The following is a 22,837-nucleotide window of genomic DNA, read 5'->3' as shown; positions in this document are numbered from 1 at the left end:
TTATTTCTCTTTCTCTTTATTACTTTTCCTTCTATCACACTCATGACTGAACACCTATGGCACACACAAGATAGAAATGAGAAGAAATGCAAAACAGCACTATTTATGGTAAGATAATTGAATTTTTGGAAAAATTACATAAAGATGTTATAGTAAACAAGTGAGGTATAGTAACAATGTGATAATCAGAGTTACTATACATTGTGAGATATTCCAAGGAAGTTTGGCTAATTAAGTTGAAACACATTGGGTCATGATTTTATATTTTTCTTTTGTTTTGTTTTCAGGTTAGCATAGGGTGAAATTTCACTTTAGAAGAGAAAATAGAAAATCTTCAGTGAAAAGTCAGAAAACACAGGGAGAAGAGACCAATAGTGTGAGTGACTCTAGGAGTTTTCCAGTAGAATCCATAGGATTCTGCTACAGTAATATGGGAAGGGGCAGCCATATTCCTACCCACCAGAGCCACCAGAGCCACCCTCCCCCCCCCCCCCCAGGCCACCAGAGTAGTTACTGGGTAGCACATTGTGACAAGAGTGGTAGGTTTAGTTATGAAGCTGAGAATCAGTTTTCTGAGTTCAAAAGTCACCATCTACAAGTGGGCTTTCACATATCCCCGGTAGAAGGTGGGGAAAACGAATGGAAGATTGGGTCTCATACTTCAGGCTAATTTGCATTGAAAATTTCTCAAATCTATTGCTGGGAAGAGAAGCCTTCATAAATAAGAATAATTTGCTGTTGCGTCAGGATTCTCCCAACATATCAGGTGCCTTTTCTAAGCAATTCCTGTCGATTTAGAAAGCTCTAACTCAGTCTATTCTTGTTTAGAACCTCTTCATTTTCATGGGAAGCTCCTTACCACATTTTTTGAGGCATTTTTTAACCTATGAAATGTGTAGCCTAGAATTATGAAAATCTTTATGTATGAATGTGGATTGTGGATGGGATAAGTTAACGAGATCACAAAATGAGTAATCTTTGCTTTGAAAAAAATTTTAATGCAAACACTAATGCAGCTATGCATTTGCAGTGAATTACTTATGGTAGATTGCCTGTTCATTTATAGGCACTTTGTTTCATAAATCCATATTAATAGGTCTGTCCATTCACATTTAGACTTGAGATATTTTTGTGTCTAGGTGAGTGTTTTCAATCCAACTATGCAAATAACAACTTATTTATATTTCCTTTTCTTTATAAGGTATTAGTTAATTTGCTAGAAATAGAATTTAAGTTCCTTATGGGTGAAACCTACATATGTCCTTATATATTTTTATATTATAAAGAGGCAAAACTTCTGTCAAAAATCAGAGTTCTCAAAAGGACATACATATTAGAACAAGAGATGTTTGTCCAGAAAAGTAAAAGAACATTTTATATGTCTAATTGAACCCTATAGTGCCAGATTTTCTGAGAACATCCCCATACTATTCCCTACTTTCTACAGTCTTCCATTTATCAGAGGGACTAGAAACTACATTTCTCAGAGGCTCTTGCTAGAAGGATTTCAAAGTAAACTATTCAAATGATAGGCTATTGTTTAAGATTGATCAAGATTGGTTAAAGAGAGGAGAAAACCACATTATTAGAGAAGAGCAGTGGGAAAATACATGACTTTTGAAATACATGAAGTTTTATGTGAAATATTGGCTACCATCCTGACAATCATCTGTGGCTTTTGCACTTTCTTGACTTACTGAAATATAATAGAAAGTCTGAGCAGCAGGATAGATATTTCTTAACTTTTTTTTTTCCAGAACTTTCATTGGTTGAGTAAGCTCTTTTTACTTTCCTGTGGATTACTTGAACTTCTTCTTGATCTCTTCTTGATTTACTTGCACCATTATTTTCATGTATCTATTTTTATTGTTTTCTTAGTGGTTACTGTAGGCTTCACACTATTAGCTCCATTACTGGTTTGAGTCTACTTACATAAACATTTTACGACATTAAGTGAGGTGTAGAATCTTATTCTCATTGAGGAAATATAATTGTCTTAAACATTTCCCTTACATCCATCAACGCCACATCAGGCAGTGCTATGTATTTTGTTTCAACCATCAAATATGACTTAGAAAAATCATTAGAAGAAGAATAGTTTAAAATATTTACCCCAATTTCACCCACTCTAGCAACTCTTTTTATTTCTGTAGCTCCAAACCTATTCTTATCATGTCTGTTTTAGAGAACTTTCCTTAGACAGTTATTAAGGGTAGATGCTAAGGACAAATTCTCTTAGTTTTCCTTCATCTGTGAATTCCAGAAGACTCTTGACACATGTAAATTTCACAGTTAATTCTTTTTTTCTTTTAGAATTTGAAAAATGTTGTATCACTTCCTTTTAGCCTGAGTGGTTTCAGATGAGAAATTTGCTATCATTTAAATTGTTTTTTCCCAATAAGTAACACACCGGAAAAAAATGATTTTTCAAAATTCTTTTTTAAATTTCTTATTCTCTTTCTCATCAGCTAGGAGTCTGATGATACTGATGTTAGCTTTTTTTGTTATTGTCCCACAAGTCCAAGAGCCTCCATTTATTTGTTTGGTCTATTTTCTCCCTGTTGTTCAGTTTAGTAAATTCTATTGCCCTGCCCTCAGGTTTACTGATTGTATCATTTGTCATTTTCACTTTACTGTTAAACTCAGTGAGTTTTTATTTTTATTTTAGTGGTTGTATTTTTCAGTTCTATACTTTTCATTTGGTGCTTTTTATAATGTCTTTTTGCTAATATTTTCTATTTTTTAATTTCAAGAGAATTTTTAATTGCTTCTTTTTAAAGATTTATTTATTGATTTGAGAGAGAGAGAGAGGCTGCTTTGGGGAGGGGGGCAGAGGGAGAGAGGAAAGAGAATCCTAAGCAGACTCCATACTGGGCATGGAGCCCAACGTGGGGCTCAATCTCAGGAAACTGAGATCACCATCTGAGCCTAAATCAAGGGTTAGAGGCTTAACCAACTACACCACTCATACACCCCTAATTACTTCTTGAAGTAATTTTATGATGGTTTTATTAAAATTCTTATCAGTCCTATAAAAAAATTCTTGTAAGATAATTCCAGTATCTGATCAATCCTGATGTTGACATATGTTCTTTTCTCATTCAGATTGTGATTTTTGTTTCTTAATATAATGAATAATTTTTAAAATTATGTTCTTTTTTAAAAAATTTTATTTATTTATTTATTTTATTTCTTTTCAGCGTAACAGTATTCATTGTTTTTGCACCATACCCAGTGCTCCATGCAATACGTGCCCTCCTTAATACCCACTACCTGATGTTATGAATATTTTGCATAGTATAAGACTTGGATTCCATTTCAACTCTTTTTATCTCTTTTTAAAACAAGCAGTCTTCTTGTGAGGGAGTAGGGGCTAGGTGCATGTGTTTGTTCACCTTCCTCTTGGGTCACTGAAACCACTCCGGCTAAAGTGAGCTGCTAACTCACACTGGTTCCTCACTGCATATGGGTGGAGTAAAAGTTTAGTACCTCTCTTTGCCCTGCTAACACTTTCTGGTAAAAATAGGGTGCCTAATTGCATTGCCTCATTGCCACGAACTGGGAGATAGAAACTCAGATTCCCACTGGGCCCTGCTGATACTACAGTCAATGTGAATAATCTGGTTTTTGCTTATTATATCTGTATACATAACCATCTGAGTGGTGGTTTGATGAGTGACAAGCAGCCAGAGCAACATGGATCTCTCTACTGAGAAGCCCACAGTATTTTCAGCTATCACATTCTGCAGAGGATGTATAATTTGACAAAAATGCCATAATATTAAAAAAAATCAGATTCTGGAGATTGATGAATATAAATAAATAGATATTAATTGTCACATGTTTTTAAGAGAGAGTATGGGAGAAGAATGAAAAATTTTGCAGAATTGTTAGCATCCTTCATTCATTCATTAATAAATATTTGTAAAGTACTCTCTACAGTGTTTATACTTGGTGACCATTTTTCTAAGTGCTGAACTATAGGACTTGTTTTTGGTATCTTAATATAATCTTTTTCCATAGTCATACCACAAGAACATGACAAGTACAAGAGGTCATTAGATAAATATCTATCTTGGTAGAAAAAAAGGATAAAAGTTATTTTAACATATTCATAATTTTCTGTGAAGTTTTGGAACATAATGAAAATGAAGTGAGAAATAATGAATCCTGTTTAATGACAAAAAGACGCATTTCACTTAAATCTCCTCAGTGAAATTGTTCCTAGTAGCTGGATCTGTAAGAAATGACGCCTCAGTGGAAAATTATTGGCGTTGGCCAAACCAAAGTAATAAGCCTATGCAGAAGCACAGCAATAAATGGTTCACTCCAAATGTATAGTGTTACTATATATATATATATAATGTATAGGTTACTATTATAGAAAGTGTTATTAAGTAATTAAAATAATTATTAGTTACACTTATCTTCTGAAGATAAGGTTTTAGTGTGATCAAGGTGATGATGGCAGTAAGTGGCTGTAGATATACGTGAATGCACAAATTTACATTAGCATTTCCTATGAAGTGATGAGAATCCTATCTTTCTGATACTTCATCACATTGGGAATGCCAATAGAACAGTTTCTTCAGTCATAATCACCAAAACCTAATGGAGACAAAGATAAGTAAATGAAAATAAAGGAAAGCAATACTGACAATAAGAATGTTGATTTTATTTTTAGTTTTATTTTTTAAAAGACTTTATTTATTTGACAGACAGAGATCACAAGTAGGCAGAGAGGCAGGCAGAGAGAAAGAAGGGAAGCAGGCTCCCCACTGAGCAGAGAGCCCAGGACCCTGGGGTCATGATCTGAGCCGAAGGCAGAGGCTTTAACCTGAGCTACCCAGGCACCTCAGAATGTTGATTTTAAAATGAAGTTAAATTTTTCTGCCCATGAAAGCTGTTGAAATAAACTGTGCATTGAAGTAAAATGGAATTATAATTTAAGAGGAAAAAGTTCTATAAATTGTACCATATTTCAAATGACATTTTAATCAACCAAGGTGAAACATGTCAAATTTGAACCTTAGTGTTCCCTCCCACTATTCCTATAGGCTGGTTGCATTGGACTATTTGAGGGGAGAATAAAATTCTATGTAAAGAGTTCTAAAAACAGAGTCAATCACAGGCAGAGAAGTTCAATAATCTAAGTGGCTCTAGAAGTTCCTCAGTAGTATCCATAGGACCAGAATCTTCCACAGCAAGATGAATGACAATAGCTGTATCCATACCCCCACTAGCCATAGCCATAGCCACAACCCTAGTGGCTATAGCCATAATCCAGGCCACCATAGCAATTGCTGTGGAAACACATTATAAAAGGAGTGGATGGTTCAGTTGAGAAACAGAGAAACACGCCTCAGATTGAATGTGACCATTTGCATACAACCTCCTATACACCCTCAATAGTGGGTGGAGAAAACCATCGGCAGTGTTTACTGTATATTTCACACTAATTTTCATTGGAAAATTTTTAGGGTCTCTTGATCCATAAGGTGATATGAAGTCTTCATCAGTAAGATTCTTTTGATAAAAAGTTAGAATTCCTACAGTCAAATCTTGTGGCTTTAAGAAGAGGCATTTTTTTTTCCAACAGAAGAAAACTAATATTTCAATTATGAATGGGCAAAGGATCTGAACAGACACTTTACCAAACAAGATGGATGGATGATAAATAAGCATACAAAAAGATGCTCAACATTGAATGTCATTAGAGAATTGCAAATTAAAACACTGAGATACCACTGTACAACTTTGAGGATAACTAAAATCCATAATACTGACAGCGCCAAATATTGGCAAGAATGTGGAGCAATAGGAACTCTCATTCATTGTTGGTAAGAATGCAAAATGATACAGCCACTTTGGAAGACAGTTGGGCAGCTTCTTACAAACTAGTCTCTTACCATACTACCCAGTAACCTGTGTTCCTTGCCATTTACCCAAGTGAATTGAAACTTACATTTACACAAACACCTGCGCTTGGTTATTTATAGCAGTTTTATTCGTAATTGCCAAAATGTGCAAGCAACCAAGACATCCTTCAATAGGTAAACGGATAAGCAAACTGTGATGCATCCATGCAATGGATATTATTTGGTGAAAAAATGAAATGAGCTGTCAAGCCACTAGAAAATTTGGAGCAATCCTAAATACATATTGATAAGTGAAAGAAGACAATTTACAGAAGCTACATATGAAATGATTCCAACTAGATGACATTCTAAAAGAGATAAATGAAAAGATCAGATGTTGTCAGGTGTGGGGGGAGTGAAAGCAGGATGAGAAGAATGTGAAGCACTGGAGAGTTTTAGGACAGTGGAGCTATTCTGTATGATACTGTAATGGTGGATACATGTTATTACACACTTGTCTAAACCCATAGAATGTACAACACAATGTACATGGAACTGTGGTCTTAATAACAAAGTACCAATGTTGGCTTATCAGTTCTGACAAATGTACCACACTAATGCAAAAAAAATAATAATAGAAGTTATTCATGGCAAGAGGGCGTATATGGGAGCTTTCTGTGCTTTCTGCACATTTTTTCTGTACATCTAAAACTGATCAGAAATCAGCCTATTTCTTTTTTTTTTAAAGATTTTATTTATTTACTTGACAGAAAGAGATCACAAGTAGGCAGAGAGGCAGGCAGAGAGAGAGAGAGAGAGAGGGAAGCAGGCCCCCTGTTGAGCAGAGAGCCCAATGCGGGACTCGATCCCAGGACCCTGAGATCATGACCTGAGCCAAAGGCAGCAGCTTAACCCACTGAGCCACCCAGGCGCCCCAGCCTGTTTCTTAAAACAGAAGTGTTTGTTTATTTTTCAAAGACTTCGCTTACTCTGAATTTGGCCAGTGGATAAATATTACCAAATAACTTGGGATGACATAGAGCACACAAGTATTCCTCTAATTTTGTGGGTCTTCTGTTTCGGATATTTGTTCTACTCAACTGTGGATTTCTAGGAATGTTTATATTTATATAATTCTATTATACAGTCTAAGATTTTATATTGTATTTAATGTATGAGTGGATACCTTGAAAGGGAAATTACTTGATGCTGAAAGTCTGCCAAGTTTCTCCATCTGTTCTCAGATGAAAACATGTCTTGTCTACTACATCATGTTTTCTATGTAATACGTTCAGTGAACTGACTTAACATATTTTTATCTGTTTTAACAAAACCCTTTATTCATGTATATTGTATAACATCCAGATCATGAATAAATCATAAAGGTAGAACTTGATGAATTTCCAAAGTGGACATACCTGTTTAATCTGTACTTAGATTAAAAAAAATCACATATCACTAATATCCCAGATGACACCCCTTATGTCCATTTCCATTCAGCACCAGACTTTAAGTGTAACCATTCCTGATGTCCAAAGCTATGGATTTGGTTGCCAACGTTTGAACCTTATACAAATGGAATCACACGAAGAGAATTTTTTTTTTTCTGGCTTCTTTTGAGCTGCATTTTTTTTGGTAGATTCATGCTTTTTGTTTTCTCACTGCTGTATAAAATGTCAATGCACAAATACACCATAATTTTTTTATTCATACTCTTTATTGTCATTTGTATTGTTTCAAGTTTTTAGCAAAATTTTTTAAATAGTGTTGTTACAGACAATCTTGTACATGTCTCTTGGTACACTTATGCATGTATCTAAGACATGCTAATTATTACTATAATAATGCTTTTAAAACCCCTGAAATCTCAGTGTCATGTGATATTTACGTTTATGTCTTGCTCACGTATTTTGCGTCTGCTGGGATTTGGCCAATATAATGTAGATATGGCTCAAGTTGTGGTTTCATTTCAAACTTTCTTCAGGTGTCCCTCATCTTTCTTGGACTGGTAGCTACTGGAGGCATCTTTTCCAGTTGAAAAGGCTGGAATACAACAGAGGAAGCTCAGACATGCTTGCATATACCTAAGCTCAAGCCATGTGTGGCAACATCTCTCTGGCCAATGCTAATAATATGGTCAAGCCCAAAGGTAATGATCAGAGAAATACACTGTGTCCAGACCAAGTAACATAGGCTGCCATACTCAAAGGGTAAAGGATGCAGATGCCTGCCCTAAAAGTGAGAGGGAAAAGAACATACTCTGCTGAATAATAATTTAACCAAGGGATCCACAAACTCTTGCCCAGCATTTGTTTTATTGGAAAACATCCATTCATTTATGTATGGTTTGTGACTGTTTTCATCCTGCAGTGATAGAATGGAGTAATGGAGACGCAGACCATATGGCCTATAAAATCTAAAATATTTTACTATTTGCAGAAAAAGTCTGCCCACTTCTGAGTAGTCTATCAAAATAGGCATACCAATTAGGAATATACTTAGAACCAGAATTGCTGAGTTATAGAAGACACTACCAAAGAGTTTTCTGAAGTTCTACCCTTTTACCTGCAGTTTTTCTATTATCATGACACTCTGTATTTTCATCTTGTTTGTAGAATCAATGATTTACTACAATCTGTTGTGATATGTTACTTTTACTTCTTTCTTGATAAATCTAGAACCTTAGAGCCAGTTGTTTTTATAGTCAGTCTTCTGTGGCATAATGTGTAATATATCTCATTTTCTATACAGACCTCCAAAGAAATTATCATTATTTGTGCATAGTTAATATTCATATATATATATAATTCATTTCATGTTTTTGTGAATGTCCATGTTTCTGTAAGGATCTCTTTCTTGCCACCTGAGCAACTCTGTTGTTTCTTACAATTAATACTTGGTAAAAAAAATCTGTTTCAGTATTTACTTGTTTGGAAACTTTTATTTTTATTTTTGGAAGAAACATTTGATTGTATGAGACTCTGGCTTGGTAGTTACATGTAATCCATTCTTCCTTGAAATGTCATCACATTTTGCTTTGGCTTCCTTCACTTCTGTTGAGGAATCTACTTACAGTTACTTTTTGTAGGTAAGATTTAGGTTTTCTCTAGCTGCTCTGATTTTGACTTTGCATTTAATTTTCAGCTCTTGGGTCATGTCTAGATGTTATTTTATTTTTTAATTTAATGTTTTTGTTTGTATTTAAATTCCAAGCAGTAAACATACAGTTTAATATTCATTTCAAGTATACAATTTAGTGATTCTACACTTCCACGCAACACCCAGTCCTCACCACTAGTGCACTCCCTAATCCCCATCACCTGTTTCCTTCTTCCCTCTACCCACCTCCCCTTCAGTAACCACCAGTTTGTTTTCTAGCATTAAGAGTCTGTTTCTTGGTTTGCCTCTCTCTCTCTCTTGTTCTCTTTGTTCATTTGTTTTGTGCTTAAATTCCACATATGAGTGACATCATATGGTATTTGTCTCTCCAGAGACTTATTTTGCTTAGCATTATACTCTCCAGCTCCATCCATGTTGTTGCAAATGGCAAAGTTTCATTCTTTCCTTATGGCTGAGTAATATCCCATTGTATATATATATACCACATCTTTTTTATCCACTCTTAGTGGACACTTGGGTTGTTTCCATAATTTGGCTCTTGTGTATAATGCTGCTATAAACATCGGGATACATGTATTCTTTCGAATTTGTATTTTTGTATTCTTTGGGTAAATGCCTAGCAGTGCAATTGTTTGGTCATAGGGTAGCTCTATTTTTAACTTTTTGAGGAACTTCCGTACTGTTTTCCAGAGTGGTTGCATCAGTTTGCATTTCCACCAATAGTGTAGGAGAGTTATCTTTGCCAACATCTCTTGTTTCCTGTGTTGTTGATTTTAGGCGTTCTGACTGCTGTGAAGCGATATTTCATTGTAGTTTTGGTTTGTATTTCTCTGATGATGAGTGCTATTGAACACCCTTTCGTGTGTCTATTGGCCATCTGTATGCCTTCTTTGGACAAATGCCTATTCATGTCTTCTACTTATTTTTTAATTGGATTGTTCATTTTTTGGGTGTTGAGTTTGATAAGTTTTTTATGTATTTTGGATACTAACATTTTATCAGAGATGTCATTTGCAAATAACATTCTCCCATTCTGTAAGTTGCTTTTTAATTTTGTTGATGGTTTCCTTCACTGTGCGAAGCTTTTTATCTTGATAAAGTCTCAATAGTTCATTTTTGCTTTTGTTTCTTTGCCTCAGGAGTTATATCTATAAAAATGCTGCTATGGCTTATATGAAATTTTAAAGACTTAATTTATTTATTTGACAGAGAGAGAGACAGTGAGAGGGGGAACACAAGCAGGGGGTTTGGGAGAGGGAGAAGCAGGCTTCCCCTGGGCAGGGAGCCCTATGTGCGGCTTAGACCCAGGACCCTGGTATCATGACCTGAGCCTAAGGCAGATGCTTAGTGACTGAGCCAACCAGGTGCCCTGGCTTATATGTAATTTTAATTGTACTTCTTCTTGACAGTGTAGTTTTTAGAATACGTGATTTGGTACCTTTCATCAGTTTTAGAAAAGTATGGGCAATTTTCTCTTCAAAAATGACTTCTGCTTTATTCTTTCCCTTTCCAGTTACATTTCATACTATTTCATGAGGTCTGGTGTGCCCTTTATACTCTTTTTAGTATTTTACACCCAATTATTCTATTTTTACTTCAGTAGAATAGCTTTTATCAATATCTTTAAGTTTACTATTCAAATTTCTTGTAGCTAGTCTATTGAATTCCTAACGACATTGTTCATTGTTCATTTGCTTTCTTTTTAAGATCTAGAATTTAAAGTGATTCCTTGGTGATTTTCTCCAGTTATAACATCTATTTTGCAATTTTTCATTAAGTTTCTTGTATGAATTAATCATGACTGTTTAAATTTCTCGTTTCCAAATCCAGTATTATGGCTCAACTTTTGGCCTCCCTATATTGTCAATTGTTTCTTTTGTATTCTTTCAGATCGTCCCACAAGCTCAATGTTTTGTATAAACATTGTAAATGATCCAAAATGATATTGTATTTCATCACAGAGATTTTGTTTTTGTTTTTGGTCCTAGGTTATTCACAAAGTTCTGATTGCCTTAATCCCAACAAAGGGTCACATATAATTAGATTCCCAGAATTTTTGTAATTTTGGTGAGGGCCTGTCTACCTGTTTTCTTTCAGGTGATAGGGGTACTCCTTTGGATCTTCCAATTCGGAGCACTTCTTGGCAGTTCCTGAACTCTAACGATTATTTCCTCAACACCTTGGTATGAAAAAAAGATCTGGTTTTCAAATGTGTCTGCTTGGTATCTTAGGAAATTGACTCTTACAACTTCAGAATTTGGAAAATATCTCAAGGAGAAACTGGCTGGCTGTTAAGCTCAGTGCTCTGCCAGTTCACCTTGATCAGAATCTTGTGTCTCCAATTCTGTTTTGCCAGCCCTGGAAAAAGAAAAAAAAAATAACACCCCAAACTCTGGTTGTTAGTCTTTCCGCCAGCAATCTCTTGTTTGCTCTGCTCCTAGAATCAAGGACTGCAGAATTTTACTTAATTTTCTACAGTTGTCTTTAGAATCTTGGTCTTTTTTTTTTTTTTTTATTATCTCTTCGCTGTACTTAATGCTTTTAGTTTGAGTTTCCCAAGTAAAACAACTGCTTCAAGGATGGAAAATAAATTCAATTCTGGGGAAATTTAATATGTATAACATACGCATTTGATCAGGACCAGATCCCTAGGTAAACAAATGAAATAAGCTAATATTAATTTGATATTGAGAAAGTATCTCATGGTTTTCATAAATCTATATTGAATCATTTCATATATATGTGTGTGTATTCCAAGTACTTAGAATAAATTGGTATACTTTGAAATACTTTTCAGATATCATGTCAGTAGGGCAGAATGTCATTGTCAGTACTGATTTTTTTTCTAAGACTTTATTTATACATTTGAGAGAGAGAGCAAGCAAGAGAGAGCACGAAAGGGGAGAAGGTTAGAGGGAGAAGCAGACCACCCCCCTCCGCTCCCCGCAGAGCGGGGGAGTCTGATGCAGCACTTGACCCCGGAATCCAGGACCATGACCTGAGCCGAAGGCAGCGGCCCAACCAACTCAGCCACCCAGGCACCCCTAGTGCTGATATTTTAAATTTGTTAATGCCCATATTCATTCTCTGGGCAAAATACTAAAAAAAAATTTGAGAAACATTTGGCAGAAGTAGAGCTTTAACTCATGTAGTCCAACACAAAACATACAAATAAACACAAGTTTTAATGCTCTGATGTGAAATACAGCTATTGTAAGTACTGGCCATTTTTAAAGCTTAGATTAAAACATAAATCAACAGAGATGATAAAAGAGATTATAGAGCTGTATATAAAAACAGATTTCTTATGAACACTTGGAAAGAATTAGTATATTTACTCCTCAATTTTAGTCACATAAAAACCACAAAAGAGCACTCTGGAGGTGCCTGGGGGGCTCAGTTGATTAATTATCTGCCCTCCGCTCGAGTCATGATCCCAGAGTCCCAGGACCATGTTCCGCGTTGGACTCCCTGCTAAGTAGGGCTGCTTCTCCCTCTGCCCCTCACTCTGCTCTTGTGCTCTCTTTCTCAAATAAATAAATAAAATCTGAAAAAAGGAATACCCTGGCTTTTTCCTGCTCTCTTTCACTGTATCCCCACGCCCACCTGCATACACATGTGAATAATCACACCCAAACAGACAAACATACAAGCTAAACTGGTGGAGATAATTTAGTATAATGTAACAAAACAATACTTGCATTGAGATAAAGTTTATTTAATAATACATATGCTTTTTAAAGATTTGTTTATTTATTTGAGAGAGCGAGTGCAGCATGCAGGGAGGAGGGGCAGAGGGAGAGGTAGAGAGAATCTGGAGCAGGATCCCTGCTAAGCATGGAGTCCATCGTGGGGCTCCATCTCACAGCTCTGAGTTCATGACCTGAGCTGAAACCAAGAGTCCAATGCTTAACCTGCTGTGCCACCCAGGCACCTTTAATACATATGTTTTAAAGTAAAATTAACAATGCGACTTAATTAAATTTTATGTCACATTATAAAGATAATACCATATCAGAGGAAACACTTTCTTATAATCTGCAATACAATCTGATCCATAATAACGAATCAAAACGGGCATGCTGAATTTCCTTTATTTATCTCAGATGCTTTGGTACAAAGTGAGTATTTTGGAAGACATGTAAAAATTTTTCACATGAAGGAAACTTGGAGAGAATGCAAATAAAATAAAGTGATGTAGCCAATAGACTAAAAATTCCTCAGTAGAAGCCATAAGACCAGTATCTTCTACAGCACAATGGGCGGCAGCAGCCATAACCATAGTCACCATAGCCAGAGCCATAGCCAAAGCCCAGGCCACCATAGCCAAAGCCCAGGCCACCATAGCCATAGCCCAGGCCACCATAACAGTTGCTGTAGTAACACATGGTATCAGGAGTGGAAGGTTCAGTAGAGGAGCAGGAGGTGGGTTTCTTTAACATGAATGCTGCCATCTGCTGAGGGCCTTTTATACACCCTCAGTGGTGGGTGGGGAAAACCACAGGCAGTGTAGCGTCCTATATCTCGCTAATTTGCTTCAGACCACATCATGAATATTTTGATTTCTTGGCAAAACAGGGTCCTCATAACTGAGATAATTTCACTCCCACGTCAGGACTCCACCACTTATGGGCCTTTAAAATGAAACTTTTATTCTATTTTCAAGACTATGTCTCACTATTTATTTATTTGAAAAAATATGAGTTGATCACACAGCATGATGCAAAACAGGAAAATAGGAATCCCATTGTTTGGTTTTGTTTCCATTATTCTTTAAGAAGAATTTTAAAATGAGCCTTGTCTAGAGGACTAGGTTTCCTGAATCTTTCACATAAAGGATGGAAATAATATATATTTGTATACTCTTAAAAAAAAAAACTTCCTTCCAACTCAATATGACTATTTATTGGTTATGTTAAATATGGTGATAAGTACTTTCATATATGGACATATTTGGCATTTATTTATCAACCGTTCCTCTACTATGTATGACTTTGATCTTTCCAGAGAATGTGTAACCATTTTATGGGCAGAAATTGTTTATGTCTTATGCTTCCTTGTGTCATCACGTAGGAAGGTGTTGTAATTGTATCTGCAAACCAGATGGAGGTTAAGCTTGATGCTCCGTCCTCAACTCATGTCTTTTTTATCATGGCTCATTTCTGTTTTTTCCCAGATGCCTAAGATTTGCTGTAGTGATATGTGTCCTAAACAATGTGTGGATATTATCAGAGAGGCGGAGAGAGCCCTGCATCATTCTTCATTCCCTCAGTTTCAGCTGACTGGTGAAGTGCTGGTGGAGATAGAAATCTCCAGTCATGGAAGGACTCACTGAGAACACAGCAGAGTCTATACTCTAGCTTTTCTCTTTCTTTCTTTCTCTTTTTTTAAATTTCAAATTTTTAATGAAAATTAAAATATAATTGAATTTCATTAACATATACTTTGCATAAAATAAATTTAGGTCTGTTTAAGAGGATGGGTTTCTTCCACTGTCCAAAAGAACAATATTCCTAAGAAAGCTTTCTTAAATTGAAATGGCATAAAGCAAAGCAACAATTATCATTAATTTATGTGAAAAAATTCCTGAGCATTCCCAGACTCAAAAAAAACAAAAACAACCTTTCTTAGGCTTTTCTGATACTCTAGGACACATTTTGCTAACAGAGGCACGAAATAAATCAGGATAAAGCATGGATGCTCACAGACAAAGGGTTCAGAGCTCTGGGGGTGAGGCTGAGATGCCGAGAGGTCTTGGGGAAAGGGCGGGAGGCAGGGGTGTCACTCTCAGAGGTCCGCGGGCTGACTGTACCTGTAACGACTCACTGTAAAAGCAACACTGAAGGCTATTTTCACTTTCGCCCTTTTTTTCTTTGCAAAAGCAAAAACCTCTTTCAGATTTCTTTTGGTTAGAGAAAACCAGTACAAATGTAGGGTGTTTTGTTGTTGTTGTTGTTGTTTGTAAAAGCCAAGTGTTACAATGTAAACTTTTGAAAAGCTACTTGGATAACTAATGAGTTTTGACAAATAGACTAATGCAAATTTTGTATTTTCACTCTAATTATAACTATTGGGATATTTTGTAAGGTGGGGGGAGAAGCTTCCTGACTATAAAGCTACCAAACTGACATTTTCTCTGACCCCATAAACACTGCTTTGAACATTGAGAGTATTAATAGGTATGTAGATGGGATGAAGAATCCTGCTTTCCCTCAGACTTCTGATTATATGAAACGTCACAGAAAAATTTACATAGGCTTTTCAGCCTCTTTCGACCACTCAGTTGTTACTTATCTGTTGCTAACCACGGGCCAGCCATTTTTAAGACATTGTGTTTTGTGACAGTGGTTATTTTTCCAGCGTTTTCTCATATCACTGACCTTCTCATTCACAGCATGAGAGACCAGAAGTGGTAAAAGGACCTTAGAGAAACTTCCATCATTGTAAAGAAAAAGAAATAAAATAAATTTGCTTTCTTCTGGAATTGGAAAACAAATCATTATTTTTCTGTGTTGAATGAAGACTTACTATACAACCTCTTCACATCATTAAGGGAGATTTTCAGTTATCAAAACGATGCTTGGCATCTACGTTATCAAGGTGAATCTTGTTGGTAGGTTTCACTTTTCAAATGGGATAATGGCCAAACATTTTTTTTTTCTGAGCAAAATGTAGCAATTTCTTAAAAACAAAGTAGAAGGTCCATTTAATCATAATGATCTTTGTCTGACTGATAATGGATTCCATAAACCTCTGTTGTCTCTTTACCATTTCCCGATGTCATGAAATTCCTTAAGAAAAAAAAAGGATAAGTGGGCACATTCATTTTGGAGGTTTTAAATATGGGCCTAAACAAAGTGGGAAGGGGAGGTGGTAACTCAGTGCATTAAAAACCATCGTGGTGAGGTGGTGAGCAGTGACCAGGTCCTTCCTGGAGGAATTGGACATCAAATGTCGGGCAGTCAGCAGCCACAAGGCACAGAATATTTCATGAACTATTTTGTGGATGGCATGCACGATGTAGGTAGACACCTGCAAGGTATGAGGAGCAAATGACCTCTTTTTTGAGGCATGGTTTTAAGTAACTCAGCCAAAACTCAAGGCATCAAAAATGGACAAAGGCAGAGGTTTTTAAATGTAGTGATGAGGAAAAGGACTATTACGGTGGGCAGAAGTGTCATTTAAAAATTTGACCTGGGGCACCTGGGTGGCTCAGTCGGTTAAGCATCTGCCTTTGGCTCAGATGATGATCCCAGGGTCCTGGGATCCTGTCCCACATCAGACTCCCTACTCAGTGGGAAATCTGCCTCTCCCTTTGCCACTCTCTCCCTTCTTCTCTCTCCTCTCTCTTTCAGATAAATAAATAAAATCTTTAAAAAAAAAGTTTGGCCTAGAAAAGCAATTTGATAGTCTGAGCAGATGTAGTAGTAGCTGCTGATTCACATGGAAGCCTGGGTTACATATGATCTGAGATAAAAAGAATGTATGTTCAGATCCTTGAATTTGTAGCTACTGCAAAAGTTCGGAGACAGCCCAAGACAGTCTATTCCCTCATCTTGGTTTCTGCCTCATTTTTTCTACCTGTCTGTCATTTGTCTCTCTCTCCCTCCATTCCTTTCTCTCACATGCACACACACACATAATCAGAAAAAGCAAAAGAATGGAAATATTAAGGTAAATGCAATGCAGCAATATTTACAGGGATAGATTGTTGAATGCTAAAACAGCATAAAAGGCAAAACTTTTTTTAAGTAACAGGAATTTATTTATTTATTTTTAGCATCTTAATTTAATTATTTTTTTCATTGTTCCAAGATTCATTGTTTATGTACCACACCCAGTGCTCCATGCAATACATGCCCTCCTTAATACCCACCACCAGGCTCAACCATCCCCCCATGCCCCTCCCCTCCAAAACTCTCAGTTTGTTTCTCAGAGTCCACAGTCTCTCATGGTTTGTCTCCCCCTTAGATTTCCCCCAACTCCCTTCTCCTCTCCATCTCCCAATGTCCTCCATGTTATTCCTTATGCTCCACAAGTAAGTGAAACCATATGATATCCCCAGGTTGGGCTCCATGCTCAGAGGGGAGTCTGCTTGAGATTCTCTCTCTCCCCTACCCCTTACCTTGCTGATGTGAGAGAATTCTCTCTCTCTCAAATAAATAAATAAATAAATATTTAAAATGTTATTGCATGGTTTTTGCTCTGTCCCATCATTTAAGCCAGCAATATTCCATCATTTAGGCAATATTTTACTGAGGGTCCTTTATGTGCCAGATGCTTTTAAGGCAATGGATTCCATTACTTCTGTTATTGTGATTATGACTTCTCATATGATCTTCCCCCTTCATGTATAGCATTAAGATGTGTCAGGGTTGCAAAGCCATTTGAAAATATTAATCCCCAAAAGCAATATTAAATTGAATTATTTAAACACACACACATACACAAATGATGAAAAAAATATAAATGCAAGAAGTACTTTCAATGAGATAAATGTTTATTAAAATTATTCTAAACTTTTCTCTCATAAGATTGTTGATCAAAAAGGTAAGAAATTTGAAAGGCAATACAATATCAAAGGAAAAACTTTTAAAAAATCTGAAACATTCCGTATGATTTCAGTGACTCTAGTAAGGTTTGCAGAATCTGACCTATATTTTTTTAGATTTTTTTTTAAGATATCTTTGTAGATATCTTAGAATGATGTTGTCATTTTGGAATAGAAAATGGAATTATTCATAGGAAGAATCATGGAGGCAGATTCAGGCAGTTGGAGAACAGTAAGTTGAGTTTCTCTGGAAGCTTCTCAGTAGAGTCCGCAGGACCAGCATCTTCTGCAGCAAGATGGGCGGTTGACGCTGTATCCATAACCACCACAGGCATAGCCCACACCATTGTGGCCACATCCATAGCCACCATAGCCCCAGCCACCATAGCCACAGCCCAGGCCATTATAGCCACAGCCCAGGCCACTGTAGCCACATCCATAGCCACCATAGCCCCAGCCGCCATAGCCACAGCCACCGTAGCCACAGCCGAGGCCACCATAGTAGTTTCCGTAGTAAGACATGGTTTCAGGAATGGAGGGTTTTGCTGAGGAGCAGGGGATCAACTTCTGTCAGTTTGAACACCACCATCTGCACAGGTCCTTTTATACATGCCCTCAGCAGGTGGGACACATCACAGGACTTGTTGACCACATATTTCCTACTAATTTACATCAGTACACTTCCTGAGTCTTTGTTTCATTAGGCAAGGTGAGGCCCGCCTGAGCAGGATGACTTGGAATGACTTGGCTGTTGAGTCAGCTTCCCTACAATCGAATTACATGCCTTTGATGTGTTTTTCTTATACTCTTCTTCAAACCCGAATTGGGGTTTTTTTTTTTTTTAATTTATTTTGCTTAAAATATTTGAACCAATTTTTATCTCGTTTAATCATTGACAATTAAATGTTAATTTTAAAAATTCTATCATTTCTTCAAACATATGAAGATCTTCCATAAAGTGAAAAATAACTTTCTTAATGATAGAACTTATTCAGTAGAGTCAGGTAAACTTTCCATGGTTATTATTTACTTTCATAAGTAAATTTCATGTGGGCATAAAAGTATATAGAGTTGTATTTTGAAGCTTTATAAACTCATCAGCAGGATTTAATATCTGTCAGTATTCCACTATCAGTTCCTTCTGTCCCTTTTGTAGTTATTGTTATTCTTGCTGAATATTTTAAAACAAATTGAAGACAAGTAGCATTTTTCTTATAAGTACTTCAGTGTGTATGTCTATCACAAAGTGAGCTTTTAAAAGACATATAATTATACCATTATCACACAGACAATTTTTTTAAGTTCCTTAGCATTTCCTAATACTTAATTCATGCTCAGATTTTCTCAGTTGTTTCATAAATAAATTTTTACTGTGAATTTTTTCACATTGGGACTCACATTTAGACAATAAATATTGTCTCAACTCTTTTTGAACACATACGGTTCTTTTCCAATCCTTTTCTTCATGCATTTTGGTTTTTTAACAAGATCATATTATTGTCCTGTAGAATTCTTAAATTTTGGATGTGGCTGATGTCTACCTTGATTTTCTTTTCTTCTGTTCCTCTATCCCTTATACCGTCGCTATCCTGGTATGTAGGTATAGAGGGTTAAAGTGATTCTTCTTATTTGTTTGACCAAAAAAATGCTGTATAGATGCTTTGTAGCATTCTTTTCTATAATATTAGGGGGCACATGGTGTCTGGTTGTCCCATTGATTCACATTTAGTAATGTTGGGATTGTTAATTGAGTTCGTGATATAATCTTTCCCGACAACTTTTGTCTATTAACTTTTACACTTCATGATAGTTACATAGACCCATTACTGCTAGAAGTTCTGTGATGTTGATCTTAAAAATTCTATCATTACCTCCCAGACCACCATAACTGTAGTCATGACCACCACAATAGTAACATCTGTGTTAGTAGTGCAAGGTTCAATGGAGGAGCATGAAATAAGTTTCCCGAGTTTGAACATCACCATCTTCATAGGACTTTTATATATTGTAAATAGTAGATATGGCAAACCACAGTCAATGTTGACCCATATTTCAGACTAATTTGCAATAAATCTCCCCGTGAATCTCTATTTTTTTCATTTATGTGAAGTGCATCCCTTAAGCCATGACTACTTAGTTATAATGTCTGGTTTCTCACAATCTATTCACTTGCCTTCTATGGTACGGTTCTGTTATATTATAACAGGTTTGTCCACTCTGTGAACTATATAAAAATATATTTAATGTCTTGGACCAGACTCCATGTAATTCCACAAGCATTTAAGACCTTATTGTTTTTTCCCCTATTTTCGTTTGAAGAATAATAATGTCCACTACATAATCATATATGAGATGGGTGGTTAGAAGAGGAAAGTTACTTGGAGACACATGTCTATAAATTTTATGATTTTTTTTTTTTTGACAGAGAGAAATCACACGAGGCAGAGAGGCAGGCAGAGAGAGAGAGAGGAAGAAGCGGGCTCCCTGCGGAGCAGAGAGCCCGACACGGGGCTCGATCCCAGGACCCTGGGATCATGACCCGAGCCGAAGGCAGAGGCCTTAACCCACTGAGCCACCCAGGCGCCCCTTATGAATTATTTTTACTACAGCAAAAGATTTTTCAACTCTAGATAATGTTTATCACTGATTAATGATGATGAGTAATTGACTAACTGCAAGTACATTTCCATCCTATTATAAAGACACTTCTTCTTTCATTGATATTTACATTGATTTTTAATGTTTGTGTTTGAGTATATATGTGAAGTTGACCATTTACCCACACAACTTGGCATTTGTCTTATATTCTTTTCCATTAAAACACGATGGCTCCATATTCAGAGAGTCTATTTCCTATGGCATTTTATGCATTCATCTGTCACAGTGTGATCAAGTGTCACTGATGTAGATAAGAGAAATGAGGAGGCTTAGTCCACTGGTTCTGGTAGAGCAGTGTTCTGTTTTGTCTTTCTTCCTTACCACTGCTAGGTCCCCAGGGTTTCTTTTATTTATTATATATTGGTGGGGAGCTTCAGAAAGCTAACACAGGTTAGCTGAATAGTGGTGGGGGATACATGCATTATGGAACAGATGCGGTTATGCTTGGGAATCAACTGGGTGTAGTTCTTGATGCATAAAGAAAAAGAATTCCTTGTCTATAGGAGACCATGCTCTAGGTTTTCATTTTTAAATGCACATTTGATTTTCATAACTGAGCTGGGTTTTGTTTAACCAACATTAGCTGGATCCAAGTATGAACCGAAAAGGGAACTGGTATGTATCCAACTGGCTGAAAACTACTGAAACAATGCATGCATACAGTATAATTCAAGAAAGGTAAAATATATGAACATATAAGTGAATTAGTGATGTTTTTCCAATTGTGTATAAAAAAGTAATTTTGCTCTATTTTACCAGGTAATTTTAAGCACACATTTGTCTAATTATTTCATCAGAAACACCAGAGGATTTCATATCGTACACTTGTCTTGCAGGTACTTCTGAACATAGGTAAAGGATAGTGAAGTACAAACCCACTACTTTGTATTGCTACGGAATTCATCTTCCCCTCTGAGCTTAACATGAGAAGAGTCTGAACAATGTCAATTGGACAAAATAGAATCATTGAGGATCTGGAGGGGATAAATGTGCACACATCTGAACAGTCATGTATTTTCACATGCTATTAACTTTTAAAGTAAGCTCTTAATTTGAGAGCATTTAAAAAGCGGCATAAAATGTTGACAAAAGATTGTCAGCCTTATTTAGTCATCAATTTATTTTCCATTTATTCATTAAAAAAAAAACACCAGGATATAAAACAAAACTCAAATCTGTCATACTTCCAGGCTTTGTCTTGGGTACTGGAACCACATGAATTCTATAAATGGCTTTGTTTTTTTAGTGTTATTTGATTTTTTTCTCAAAACAGGCCGTGGTATTTTTTATTTTTATTTTATATTTATTTATTTTTTAAAAAGATTTTATTTATTTGACACAGAGAGAGATATCACAAGTAGGCAGAGCAGCAAGCAGAGAGAGAGGGGAAAGCAGGCTCCCCGCTGAGCAGAGAACGATGCGGGGCTCAATCCCAGGACCCTGAGACCATGACCTGAGCTGAAAAGAGAAGCTTAACCCACTGAGCCACCCAGGTGCTCCAAGGCTGTGGTAATTTTAGAAAGCCAAGAAAATTCCATTATATGAGATGGATACATAGATTAAAATATTTTACCTACTGAGAAAAATGAGAAAAGGCTTCTAAATACGTATAATAAACCATAAATGTCATCTAACCTTATGATCCAGTTTTAAAAATTAATTGATAAAAATTTGAAATTCCTAAAGAGTTGCTTGTCCATGTATATTATTCTTAAGGAATAATATTTGCGACACATAACATGTTGATATTTCATATTGATAAAATGGCTATGCTTTTTTTAATCATTTGGGGAAAAGTTTATAGTTTCAAACAAAGGTCAAATCATACAAATTGTTAGGTCAAAATAAGTCTTCAATACAGCGATGCTGAAATTCCATTCTACTAATTTTTTTTTCTGATAGGTTCTGGTGGAAAGTTGTATTTAATCTAAAAATAAATTTTGATATCTTCAGAATAGAAATTGGAAATATGAAATTCAAAATCACCATTCCACGAAAGCACTGATTTAATTTCTTTTGTCTGATGTGCTGATGTGGTAATGGGGTGGTACTTTCTGGAAATTCTTGAAGACAAATATTATATACACATCTGCTCTGTGGGCTACTATTAGATGTGGGATGTGGAGGGTCACCTAACGGACATGAGATGGAAAATCCAAGCACAACCATCAGGAACCACAGGGTGGCATGTAATATGAGGTATAAGGAAATAATCAAAGACAGAGGTGTGTAGAATGTGATGATTGGAAATAGGAGTGTCATTTGGAGCGGGATTTTTATCCGTTAATTAAAAACTCAACATACAGGCTAATGTTTAAATATAATCAGGTGGTTGCAGTGATTACAGCTTTATCACAAACAAATTTCATTTTGAAATAATTTATTCTTAGGCTTTAATTTTTTAGCATATTAAGAAAGGTGATGTTGCTATCACAAAAATACACACTCATGTGCATGCGACAGGTGTAACAGAAGTAATGTAAAAAAAGCATTATTTTCAATACAGGCGATCTTACTGAAAATTGAAATAAATGTTTCACAGGAAGAATGTTGAACTAAAATGTATGCAGAGAAGTAATTGTAATGCAGTAACAAGAGAAGATGTTTCTTTTGCAAAGCAAGACATTCCAGATGATTTTATTCAGCTGAA

The 22,837-nt window shown here is 36.0% G+C and overlaps 1 protein-coding gene across 1 annotated transcript; it reads right to left on the bottom strand.

The window, feature by feature from the left end:
- Positions 1-17,787: 17,787 nt before the first annotated feature.
- LOC123939922 (keratin-associated protein 20-2-like) lies at positions 17,788-18,051 on the bottom strand. Its single transcript, XM_046002014.1, has one exon. The coding sequence runs from the start codon at positions 18,049-18,051 to the stop codon at positions 17,788-17,790; it is 264 nt and encodes an 87-aa protein (XP_045857970.1).
- Positions 18,052-22,837: the final 4,786 nt, after the last annotated feature.

The sequence above is a fragment of the Meles meles genome, chromosome 4 (genome assembly GCF_922984935.1).
Source record: "Meles meles chromosome 4, mMelMel3.1 paternal haplotype, whole genome shotgun sequence".
Taxonomy (NCBI): Eukaryota; Metazoa; Chordata; class Mammalia; order Carnivora; family Mustelidae; genus Meles; species Meles meles.
Note: the sequence above shows the minus strand (reverse complement) of the source record. Positions and strands in the feature narration are given on the sequence as shown.